The sequence below is a fragment of the Limulus polyphemus genome, unplaced genomic scaffold (assembly GCF_000517525.1).
Source record: "Limulus polyphemus unplaced genomic scaffold, Limulus_polyphemus-2.1.2 Scaffold774, whole genome shotgun sequence".
NCBI lineage: Eukaryota > Metazoa > Arthropoda > Merostomata > Xiphosura > Limulidae > Limulus > Limulus polyphemus.
The window spans coordinates 238,866-252,735 of NW_013666384.1; the positions used below are offsets into that span (position 1 = coordinate 238,866).

Genomic DNA, 13,870 nt, shown 5'->3' on the forward strand with positions numbered 1-13,870 from the left:
AATTTACGGAAAATTAAGTAACGACTGGAGGCGTAACAGTATTTTCTCCAACTTCTTCAGATTTTGAGTCCTATAAATAACATCTTTGGCTTTGCTCAACAGCAGGTTATAAAGTTATCATTTACGGCATTTGTTTTTGTTTCCAGATTGCCGAGGCTTTATCTGTTAATATATCGGAGCAGGTTACATTAGAAATGAACCACATTCATAAATAAAATAACCCTAGATACTTAAATTTCTAAAAATGGAAAACTTCTTTGTTATCACAGTAAAATATGCATGGTTATAACGTTTCACCACCACAATGAGTGAGCTCGTAATCTCGGTAACACAAAAACTTAGCGGATCAATACATTGGTATTTGATGGATTCAGATTAACACGATCCACAGAATACAAAAAGGATATTAAAAATAGCCAAACAATTAATGCTATTTTTATACAAGTAGGGAATACTGATCATAAGATGAACTGGAAATCAACTAAAGTAATATATAAAACTATAAATTATGTCAGAAGACAAATTGTGGAAGATTCGTCAGAGAGCAGTTAAAAAGGCAGGGCTTAATGACGAGAAAAAGCACTTTTCAAGCATCATAAAGACCTTTTTTGGAAGGGTTGAGTATTTGGAGAGAATATAAGGATTGTGGGTTGCCTTTGGTACATACAGGTTAAGTCATAAGAAACAAATAGTCCCTTCTTTATTCCTATTCAATTAGTCTTTTAAAAGTTTTAAGATCTAAAACTAAATAGTGAATTCTTGCATATTAACACTTGATAGCATATCACAACAATCGTTTTTACTGTAATGTTTTACAAGTCTACATGTTCCATTCATTTTACGGTTGAAAGCTTTTATTTCTTCCTACTAACGTGTAGCAAACAAGGTGTAAAATCAAGAGCATCTTTTAGTAGTTGTTAATTTTTTTGTTATTGAGAAAAAGGGCACATAAGGGTAGGAAAGCAGGGACTCAAGCCCACCCAGTTCCTCCCTGTGCACGTCAGTGACATTCATTGATTCAAAGGTTGCCAAACTTCAAACACCACCGAAAGTCAGTTTCAGCTGAACTTTCTGACGTCATATACCGATAAAAGACTTGGAACTTCCCTTATAAAATACACAGTGTATGTATGTGTATATATATATATATATATATATATATATATATAGTAGAGACGGCTGATATGGGTATTACCGACTTTTAATTAAAACACAAAACAAATAATGTTTTAATCTCCTTTAATCACATTAATGATGACCTAAGAAGATCGAAAGGTCGCTATTTGTTTTGAATAAGTTTTTAATACTCCTATCAGACGTCTATACTGTATGTATACATATATATATTTACTTTACGTGAGTTCCTCGTCATCAAGAAACTGTATATATATTTTTCTCTCAACAAACAATCGTTGGAATGAAGAAGACACGTTAAAATGTTGAAAAATGTCTTCAAATCAATTTCTTGTTGTTCCAAAATAGTGGTTAAAAATTTATTTTTGGATTTTACACGATATGCTGTATTCATTTACTATTAGAATGTTAATGTTATCTTATACAATAATACAATTTGGAAAACGGATGTTACCGAGGTTACCCAAATTTGTTCTCACAGCCAGCTCTATCCAAGATATGGTCATACGCAACGGGTACTTGCCCCCCCCCCTCTAAAATGAGAAACACAATTTTTTTATTCATTCAACGTGCACATATATATACCTTTAGGTATACCCTTGATTTAGACAATGTACCAACCCTGTGCACAAAGGATTATCATGTATTTTATTTATTAAGATATGACAAGTGATATTGTTGGACATGTTTAGTAATTCTTAATATTTTCATGATACATATAGGGTTTTTAAGTGCTTTTTAATTCACCATATAATAAACTAAGATAAATTATGTATGGGAATTTAATTTTTATAATTACGCACTTGGTTATTTTGGAAAATGCAGACATTGAAACTTCTACAGCAAGTTTCTTTCTAATTTGCAATGAAAATAGCATGGGATGGGTTAAGTTCATCTTATGAAGATTGTTTGACTTGAATCAACTGAGGACCTTTTTTTTTGGGTAGTACTTACTTATGGGGTATTTTTAAAAAATCACAGTTTGTCAATTATTTGAAAACCTTCCACTAACTTTATTTATAATTTTGCACAGATACATTTTAGGATAAGATGAGTTACCAATATTAGGCCCTTTCTGAGGGGCTCTTAGTTTACTATGAGAGCTTAAAGAAACAAATAATATATCTGTGAATTATGTGAAACTCCTTTAGTAATTTTCTTTCCAATTTGTGAGTTCATTCTTGAAACTCATTTATCACCAGTTATTTTAAGTCTTTTGTGGGAATTCTTGGTTTCTAATTTCGACACTTATGGAAAACACGTGTTATTAGTAATTTTTGTTAGATTGTCAGGTACCTGGATTGGGCTCAAAGTTGAGATCACGTCAAGGTTTAGGTTAGGCTTATAACACAGGGGTCTACAAACTTCGGTTTATCTGGCTTGCCTACAGTTTATTAAAGTAATAATATAATCTGTTAATATTATAAAATAAAATGTAATTGAGCAAAAGCCAATCTGATCATGTATGCTTCTCTACTTAATTTTACCACAACCCCTCCGGCCCACGAAGCTTAAAAAGATGCACCTCCCGGCCCTTGTCTAAAAAGGTTTGGAGACCTCTGAAATAGCATGCTGAAGTTCCAGAAACATGTTTCGAGAATTTTACATTTTGTAAACTTGTTTCTATTCTATGAACATTTATAAGCAATATATACTGATGACTTTAAACTGGAATTTCAATCTCTTTTCTAATAATTTTTTTTAAATGCCCATAACTCAATGTATCAGCAAAACATAAATGAATGTACCTACAGCACCACTGACAGTTTAGCTTTTTCTTTCCAGGCAGAAAAGGTAGAAGAAATAAGGAGAGAGAGTATGGAAAACAGTAATCAATACGAAGGCATATCTGATGCCAAATATGACAGTGACGTTAATGATAAAAAATAGTTACGTCCTGAAGAAGAAATTTTTGTACTGCACACATTCAATATTATGGTATTTGATAAATATTCACTCATACTGAAAACATAAAAAGAAACTGCCATAGAGAAATTTATAAGATCCACCTTGCAACCCTAATAACTTGTCCTGAGGAGGACAGATCTTGCATGTTCCCTACTATGACAGTTTCTAGACTTCTGTTGATATGGTGTAGAAAGGTATATGAACTAATTGGTTTTCTGTGCACTGGTTATTATTTATTACAAGTTGTGGATTCTTGGGTGTTCAAAATGTGAATATCACTCTACCTTCACTGACATACATTGGTTTTAGAGAAGCAGATGTTCCACAGTACAGATCATAATAAAGCTCTAATAGCCAATGATACTCTACTAGTTCTGAATGACAGAAGTGGAGAAAGAATGAAAATAATAACTGTTCCTGAGAGACACAAGGTTTTTGTATACTATCAAAACTTGTTTTTGAATGAAAGTGAACATGCAAGTAAAGATTTGAAGTCAGACGCTCATGCCCCACATCTGAAAAAATGTGTGACTGGTGGGTTTTTTATGGCAACTGCACCAGACATTGCTGAGAAATGTATTTATTTTGAGCTAAATAATGAATCTTATATTTGCACCTTTCCTAATAGATATGAAAAGAACTGATGTCACAAAGAATTATATAACATACTATATTTACCACTTTTATTTGCACATCTACGTTTGTTAGTTTTGCACAAATATTTTGAATATCTCTTAATGTATCTGTATCTATTTATGAGCTTTATTTATATTAATGTCTTTTAATAAAAAATATTGTCAAACTTATAAATTATTTTATCAGTAAATAAAAAACATTGTTTTTATGTGTTCATATAATTTCTTTAGAAATTGTGTACATTTTTGATAGTTTATGATAATGGATACAGTTTACTGCTTACTTTATAGATATTTATTTCCAATAAAGTTTTAAAATGCCAATTGGTGATATTTTTTGATAATCTTCTCAAGTTTTTGAACATCCTTGATATACAGCAGTATAAAGAGGATGGTGATATTTTTTGATAATCTTCTCAAGTTTTTGAACATCCTTGATATACAGCAGTATAAAGAGGACAATGATGGCTACTAATGTTTTATATAGAATGATTAATCCACTATACACAAGCTTCATGAACAGAGATAATAAAATTACAATGTACAACATGATTTGATATAGTTAGCTGAACTTTTGTAAAATATTTTTCCACATTATAAAAGAAAAACTAGAATATTGTAAAATAAAAGAAACATTTTTTTGATGTGAAAGACAATTTTTTTGCTTATTTATAACATATTTTATGACTTGAGAGACAGAAATATGAAAATTTAAAATGCAACCATTTCATCAACAAAAAGGTTTACAATAAACATACCAACATTTATGAAATAAAAATTAATGGCTACTTTTAAACTTAAATTATACTGCAACAAAGATCAAAATTACAGTTATAGCTCCTATTCATTGCTCATTGTTTTCCTGTGAAGTCTTGTTCATACAGGTAAGTGCACAGTGAATGTGACCAATAGGCATCAAATCAGTTGATACAAATAGTAATTATTAGTTGGAATCAATGGGAATTTCCAGTAGTGAACAGAAGAATAAAAAATATGTTGTCTACAATATCTAGTGTGTACATTAAGTGACAAAATATGTTGGTGAAACCTATAAAGATATGCCTTAACTGCACACTCCAATGAAAATAACTACCAACTCGACTGGACCACTGTAAAGACCATTGACACCACCACAAAAAGAAGAATAAAAGAAACCACTGTGATGGAAACTAAACACTGTGGACCCCTACAAAACTAAATCAAAATCATAAGTAACTTTTAATTAAATGTGCCTTGATGAATATCACCTCAAAAAATGATACTAATGTTGGTTAAACTAAACCTATAATTTTAAGTTAAAAGCATTCATTCAATAGAATGGCCCGGCATGACCAGGTGATTAGGGTGCTCGACTCGCAATCTGAGGGTCGAGGGTTCAAATCCCTGGCACACCAAACATGCTCGCCCTTTCAGCCGTGGGGGCATTATAATGTAATGGTCAATCCCACTATTCGTTAGTAAAAGACTAGCCCAAGAGTTGGCAGTGTAAGACTAGCTGCCTTCCGTCTAGTCTTACACTGCTAAATTAGGGACGGCTAGCGCATATAGCCCTCACGTAGCTTTGCACAAAATCCATAACAAACAAACAATCATTCATAGTATTTACTTAAATAATTTTTGCAATAAATTATTTACTTTAATATATGTTTCTATATTGTACTTTCAAGTATAATTTTAAACTTTTTTTTTTTTCAACCAACAGATGACACATTTAATTTTTTTTGCTGCTAAGTTCCTTAAAAAAGTTTTCTAAGATTTGTTAAGAGCTAACCAATAATATTGTAGCATAAGAAATTAAGGATATAATTTTAATTTTTTACTTTACATTTTATTTGTTTTTATACATAAAGTAGCACAATTAGCTGTCTGTGCTGTGCTCACCATGGGTGTTGGAACCAAGCTTTTAGCATTACAAGTCTTCGGATTTATTGCTGAACCACTGGAGCTTTCACAATACAAGTCTAAAAACATACCTGTGTTTGCTTTTACCTTAGAAAGGACAGATAAAAATAAGTTTTACTATTATAATAACACTGTCTGTACAAACTCAGGAAATTTCAGATATAAAGTTTTTACAACACTGGAAGCCTACAATTTTTTAGGCAATATAAAATAATATAAATCTCTTAGGACCTAACCTAACAGATGCAAACTTACATAAATATATATAACACATATAAATAAGAAGCAAAAATTAAATATATTGTTACCAAATTGAGTTATTTCAATTTTCATGGCTCACAGAATAGTCACAAATGTAAATTTTTGATACACTTTGAAAATAGCATCTCTTCTTACAAAGTTTATGTTTATTTCCTGTTTGCAGTTTAAATTTTTGTGTAGTATTAATGATAGGATGGGTAGCCAACTAACCAAAATAGTTCACCTGTGGGGCTTTTTAGGCCAAATTTAATTGTTTCATATTATTGGTTGATGGTTACTCCTAAGAGATATGAAAGTTTATCACAATGTTCCAATGCAGGTTTTGGATTATATTACAGCTTATACAGGTCAGCACACTAGAAGTATTCTTCACCTTTCTACAGTTCCCATTGATAACATTATTCAGGTCAGATTGGAACTGGCTCTGCTACTTAAATACAGATGGTTTAATATTTACCCTGCTATGTTTTTCAAATATTTATTTGTTTAATAACAAATGTCATTTACAAAAATATCAACAAAATTACATATCAAAAGACAAAATAAGTCTGACTGCATGTATACAGATTCACACATTCTTTCATAAACAGAAAACACCTCATTAAGAGTAAAAAAAAAAAGTAAATTTTTGTGTTTTTTACCCTTAATATAGTAGCACAATGTGCTTGAAAAGAAACAATGATTTCAAGATATTTTTTAAAACAAAAATTTGTCCATCTCACCGTATGACAGACTGGCAGTAAAGTGGATACAATTCAAAAAGGAAAGTTTTTTTCCTTTATTCTGTAATTACTTGGAGATTCTATTAATTGTATGTTCCAAATGGAGATTTAAAAAAAAAAAGACATGTTTAAAATTGCTTCTACATTTCAAAAACATCACCCATACCACAGAAAAAGTACTTTATTTATTGGCCACTGGGATTATCAATAGATGGAGTGGGTAGTTTTCCTAAATCATGATCCTCATCAATTGAAAAAATGTCATTTTCTTTCACAGCAAATGCTTTTATTTATGATTTATACATTCATAAATAGAGAATGATAAAAAAATTAACTGCCAACAGACTTCATGGTAGATGTTAATAGGTCTTAAGTTTTTTTAAAAATTCATCTGCCAAATGGATCTCTTCTATCATTTAAATCAATGACTCAAATTACTCCACTTGGATGTAAATAGCCCCTCCTTTTTTGTTTTAAGTGCTCTTACCTATCATATTTTATGTCAAGCTAATGTTAAAGAGGTTCAATTACAATATCAATATAAACACTGAAATTACAGCAACAGTTTCTCAAAATAACTCAAATAACACATTGTAAGAAAACTGTTAAACCAGCATTGAATTAATGTCAAAACTGCACCTTCTGTTAGAATTGAAAGCTTGAAAAAAATCATACCTAACTAACTGAAATCAATAGCAAAACTATACTTTCAATTCATTTATTGCACAAATGAACACTACAATTTGAATATCATTGCATTTCAGATATCCTTAGGTTTTAAAAAAAAGAAATTATATAAATTTTGAAGAGTCAATCTGGTTCTGAAGATGAATAATTTCCACTGCTGGTATCACTGTCATTTCTATTTGAACCTGTTTTTGGACGTTTGAGAGAATGGGTTCTTTTGCATTTCTTTTTTAGCTTTTCCTGTTAAATTATATATTTGTTTAAATATTAAAAACATATTAATTATTATCAACTGTTACAAAAGACTGCATTAAAAATAATTTTAAACAGAGATATATACATCATTCCTTTCAGAAACATTTTGAATCTATCAACTTTTTGTACCATACAGTATTTTCCTTTTTCAAAAGGAAAAAGTCTAAAGATTTTACTACAATAAACATTTCAAATATCTTAAAACAATGATTAACATGAAATAAACAACAAAAGTAAATTCTAGTTTTAAGCCACTAAGTACTCTAATTTGCACTAGCTGTTGTCATGGCTTGAACGAACCAGGAATATTCAAAAACCTGAAATACTGTACCAAAAACATTTTTGAATATAGAATGTTCCTATAACCATTAAAATTTCCAAAGTTATAGCAATGTTGTCATTAGAAATAAAAAATCCAGTTCAAGGAATGTGCACTACTGAAAACACATTACTTACCAATAAAAAAACATAAGATATAGCCAGAGCTAGCTGTGTCCTTTATATATCATCCAGTTACACTTATTAATGTCAAAACTAAGTAACCAAACAGTACAGTATGTCTAACCATCAGTAATTCTCCATTATCCTGCACATGGGCTCTTTATTAACATATGTAAAATGACCCTTACAGGGAGTTATTTAACAGAAATGTAAATTATGGAAAATCTAGATATATAGTTGAAATGTTAACCTAAAAATATCTGTGTCCATTTGACTTGAAGTATCTTATAAAATTATTCTCTTAGGTATTTTTTTTACATAAAAAAAGTAAAATGTACAATATTTATTATACTAAAATCCTTACAAGAAATTGTAAGCCAGGTGTATTTGCAATTATCAATACAAGTAAAAACAAAAAACAAACAAAAAACTTGAAAACAATAAAGATAAGGCTACATTTATCAGATAAAATGAAAAACTAGTCAAGCAGGGAAACCCTGATGACAAAAGAAAAGGAATATTGTTACAGAATTATAAAAACAATATTCAAACAATGACAGAAAGCTATAAATGAAGTTAGCACTTTCACCTCAAATAACTACATTGAAGACCTTAAAATATTAACATTGTGTGTATGTTTGTGGGGGGAATACTTAGCAATTTAAGGGTAAGGTAATAATTCCCATTTCCACTGAATTTGCTATTCTTGTTTTCATCACTACAAAGCTACCTGCTACAGTCATTAATTTTGAACTGCTGCCTAGAGGGAAACACCAGCTGCCAACTTTCTGGCTACTTAATTATTAAATGTACTGTTTTTTACATTGTGCTATGCTGGTAGGAGGGGGTCCAGATCCCCATCCACTTTTGTTCTAGATATTAATAACTATTATTTAATATTGTATAAGCAGGCACAGTTTCAGTATAAGGGTCCAAGAGGGTAAACACCCACAATTTTTTTTAGAAATTAATAACTACATTATTTAATGTATAATCAGGAACAGACATAGGGGAGGGGTCAAACCCCCTTTCCCTTCTTCCACCTATATGTGTGTGTGTGGGGGGGGGGCAAAACTTGTCAAATTTTTTCAGAAATTAATACAAAAAATAGCCAATAGCATCAAAGTTTTAGTTAGCATTTTCCTAATCTGAAAATGTATTTGTGATAGCTACGAACAGAAATGCTATTTCCTTCGCACATCTGCCTATGAGATTTGTATGCCACTAGCCTTGACCTAACTTCCACCTAAATTCACATGTTTTCTGTGAACTGTGCTGGTGCATTATGATGTCATCATGCAACAATAGCCCTTCACTAATCGGAGGGTGATACAATTTCCATGCTCTGTAACCAAAGACGGTGGGTTGATTGAAGTATGGTGACTGATGGAAGTCAAAAATGTGTGGGACAAGAAACAGGCAGATGGTGAAGAGAAGGAGCAATGAATGTGTGGAGAGTCATACACATGCCTGCCTGGGATTCTTATCCAAGGGCCGGCAAAAAGGGAGAAGCAAAGGAATGAGTAGGTGATGATACTGGATATGAAGAAATGCAAAATAACCTGTTAGAATAAACACCCAGGGAAGAATAAACTAACCAGAGGAGTTGACAGACCTATCCACTAAGAACAAAGAGGTCCCTGGAAGAAGTTGGGTCCCAGAGTAGGACCATATGATGGCAGGAACCCCTAAAAGGCGATATCCATGATATGTAACAATGATCATCCAAAAGAGGAAACAGGAGTAGATATGGCCTGAACATAATAAAGTGAAATGGAAGAGAGACAGGAGAGAAAGGATGGTTATCCTCCCAAGTGGCAGAAAGCTGAGGAAAAGAAGAATGATCCAGGTAGAGGAGTATATAAGTGAAGTAAAAGAGGGTGTGAGAAGCATCGATAGCATAAACATGTGAACAATGGCAACTACAAGTGAGGAGGAGGAAATGAGACATGAGAGAAAAGATGTACAAAGAGCAAAAAGCCAATGGTTCAAACGATGAACATGTAAGAGCATGCAAAACCACATTAAGGATCTAGTCAGGCATAGGGGTCCATGAAGAAGGAAAAGGCAGAATAGAGTGGAAAGGATGATGGAATAAAACACCCTGTGATATTGGGAAAGGTGAAATGTAGTGGAAAATGTCCTCTGATAACCAACAATGGAAGAGATCAACAAACCATGGTTGAACAGCTTATTAAAAAAGGCACAAAGGTGGTTCACAGTAGGACTGCCAGGAGGAAAGGAGTGGCACATAGATCAATGACAAAAAACTGCCATTTTCATATATAAGCAATTTCAAAAGGTGAAGGGAATGTGACAAGAAGAAGGCTACATGATAGAAAATTCTGGCCTGATGGGTGATGGATGGGACAAGTCCCACACATCAAAAAAGAGGGACAGCATATCTTGATGAAAAAGGAACATGTGAGGGTGATACAAGTGTAAGGGGACCAATGGGTATATGAAGGAGGGGTCTGGACACCAAGCAAAGAAGCAGTAAAAATTAAGAGTAAACTGGCCAAAGAACTGCCACAATAGGACTTGAGAAAGAGTGTAAACTTTCAAGGTGAGAACCCAAAAGAGGAGATGAAGAGGAGGATAGGCATATAGAAAAAGGTAAGACTAGTCCTGGCTGAGAGTTTCAACAGCTAGAGGTGAAGGATGAGGAATGGCACCAGAAAGGAGGAAGACAGGAGTCTAGAAGGATGGCAAAGGCATCTATGAGAGGTGTGTCCTACCAAGAGCAAACCCAATGAAAGACCAGGGATGGAGAGAACACTTCTTTGTAGAACACTGTCTGGGTGAGAGGGGCAGTCCACCATGAGGTATATGACAGGCAACAAAATAAATGCCACATGAATGAGCAGAGAAAAGTACATCCAATGCCAGAAAGCAAAGCGGGTGCCATCTTGATTGCTGACGTAAAAAACAATTGTGGAAATGTCAAAGTGAATATTAGATATACAAGACTGTTTCAGTTTAAGCTTAATATGAACATTACTATTTAGATAGTTTATACAGCATGAGTGTCACATTTAGTTGTTTTCAGAAGTGATATTTTATGGTATGTTTGTTTATGTAACTGTTTATGAATCATATGTTATGTAGTTCACTTGTTATGAATTAGCAATTGTTTACAATAGTGATATTATTGTGTCTTGTTTCTAGAACTTTCTGGGTTTCTCATTGGTTCAACTGAATATTATTGCATCAGAATATCTAGTATTGCATGGAAGGTTCTACACTTCTTTTGGGGTGATAAATAGGTGTTGAAAAATCAATATTAGGTTCTAGTTCTAGACTGTGTGATCATGAGTTTAGTGATAAAGAGTGTATAATGGCAACTTTTAAAGTGAAATTCCTACAGACTGTATAGTAATAATAGAGTAGAGAAGAATAATTCATCTTGTCAATTGTGTTCTAAAGTAACTGAACCAGCCTGTGTGGACTTTGATGAAAAAGAGAATTATTTAAAGCTCTAGATACAACTGTGGTAATCAATGTAATGAACATTTGTATACATGTTCCATTTGTTTTTAAAACAAGGGGACTGTGTTACTGTTTGTTCATAGTTGAAATTTATTGTTAACAAGTCACAGGCTCCTATTGTAAAGAATTCAGGATTTGTTGGATCATCATTGAATGATCCACCAAAAGGAATATGCTCTATGAACAGCAAGAAGTTTGAGCACGTTGATATGCACTAAATGCTTATCCTGCATCCAAATGCCAAAAGTCATGTTGTCATCCGCAGATGTACCTTAACCCAAGAGGGAAGCATTGGTGAAGAGATAGATCTAGCTTGGGAGTTGATAAGAAAATGCCAGAAATAGTATTAGCATGGTCCAGCCACAATGATAATTCTTCAAGAACAGGAGAGGGAAGGTTCAAAATCTAGGACAATGGAATCCCTTGGATCAGCAAGATCCATTAGAGGAGGTGCATGTATGTATGCCCCAAAGGAATGAGGGGTTTTAGGGAAGCCAGATTCCACAAAAGCAAAAGAACTCCTTGTGCAGGATGAGAATGAGAAGTGCTAATACTGGTGCCCAGATACTCCATAGCTTGCAAGCAAAGAGAAGAAGGCTGAGCTTGGCTGAAACAACAGATCATGAAAATGCCCAAATGTACCAATCACTGAGTGGGCATGAGAAAGGACTTGGAAATCTTGACAAGACACCCCAAATGAGTAGCCTCTTGCAAAAGAAGGGAGGTATGAGAAGATACCACCCATAAATGGACCAAATGAAGTCAATAATCCAAAAAAACGAATGACAGCAACTGGCCATGAAGATGGTGAGTGAAGGCTCCCATGATACAAATGAATACAAAAGGGGCTGACTCAATGTCGAAGGGAAGTGCAAGGAATTGGAAGATACAAATAGGATAGATGGAACATAGAAAACATCTAGTGGATGAGCAATAGGGAGGAGTAGGAAAGTGTTCAACACATTAATTATGGTCAACTGCAGACCAGATAAAAAATGCCATAGATGGGGTCAGAGGGAGGAGAAAAGAAAACAGGAAGAGGAGCAAAGGGAAGTGGGGAGAGAAAATGAAAAATGCCCATTGGCAGAAACTAACACCAAGTGCTGGTCAAGAGGAAGAGAAGGGTACCCACAGGGCCTAACATGACAGGACAGTCACCAACAAGAATAGCAAGGAACCAGACACAGGGCAGTGGGCCTGGAACCTGTAATGGGAGGAGTAGGGGTAGACTGATCCAGATGATGAACAGTAGTCAAAGGGCAATAAGGACTGTTGATGTGCAACTGCAGTCTAGGTCTCCAATGAGAAATGAACACCACCAAGAATGTCTGGGCAAAGGAATGAAGGCCAGTAAAAACCATGTACACTAGGAGGAAGATTTATAGCAACCAAGATTGCAACTTGACCCAACAAGCCCCAACAGTGGGGAACTAAGCAAGGAAAGACAGAGCAGAAGAAGTAGAACAGACCAAGCTGGCAAAGGGAACGAACCTATACAGAAAAACCCTCTGGAACATGATGAAGTGCCTAAGATGAAAGGTGGAGAGAGGAAAGGAAATATCAGAGGGTGGTGAGGGAAATATAAAGACATGAAAATGAGGAACAAGAGAGTAAAACAGAAGGAAAGAGACCCGATCCCTAAGCAGACCAAATAGATATCAGACAAGGAATCTAGAAAGGAAAGTAAGAATGCTTTCTAATAAATTTCATTACTAAAGTTACTAGTAGTATGTATTTATAAATAAAAAATAAAATAATATAGGTTTGGCAGTAGTGCTAGTAGAGGTCTACACACACACACACACACACACATACAATATCTTGGATTGTCTCTGTTTCGAGCAACTGTTTCTCAAAGTATGCATTTCTAATAACATTTAACATAATTTGAAATATTTAAATATTTATGAATCATTGTTTGGAAAATATTAAAGATAAGTATTACATCTAGTGAGCTTTGACATTTATTATTATTATTTTTTTTTTATGAGCATCAGTAATGTTCATCAAATATCATGTATTGATTTTAGCACGTTTTGAAAAATAATTTTATTCCCAACAATAAAAGTATTCAATTAACATATAACATAGGCCTATAGCCAAAATTAGTTGTTTTTATAAATATCTTATTGGTCATGTTTTTATGGTGTAAATTTCATTAACTATATATAAAAATGTCTTGTTTGAAAGTGTCACAAACTAGCATGTTTACTTTATAAATAAAAATTCACTAGTTTAATACAATAGTCTTGTACAAATTTGTAGAGAAACTCATGGAATGCAACTAATCATATTATTTTCACGTTTTTACAGATTTTGTAATACTGTTACATCTCTATTCGTTTGTTAATTTCCTGTGGAAATTCTTCCCGAGAAACTTCAGCGATACAAGTACTTTCTTAAATAAAACTAGTTTATTCTTTCTCAATACAACTT

The 13,870-nt window shown here is 33.3% G+C and overlaps 1 protein-coding gene across 4 annotated transcripts in view; it reads right to left on the reverse strand.

The window, feature by feature from the left end:
• Nucleotides 1–7,251: 7,251 nt before the first annotated feature.
• The window catches only part of LOC106460460 (G patch domain-containing protein 1-like), a 172,570-nt gene continuing 165,951 nt past the window's right edge, over nt 7,252–13,870 (reverse strand). For all 4 annotated transcript variants that reach the window (XM_013920154.2, XM_013920156.2, XM_022387179.1 and 1 more), the window contains exon 17: nt 7,252–7,489. In XM_013920154.2, coding sequence (XP_013775608.1) covers nt 7,373–7,489 — 117 coding nt within the window. In that variant the 3' untranslated portion in view covers nt 7,252–7,372. The remainder of the gene's footprint in view (nt 7,490–13,870) is intronic.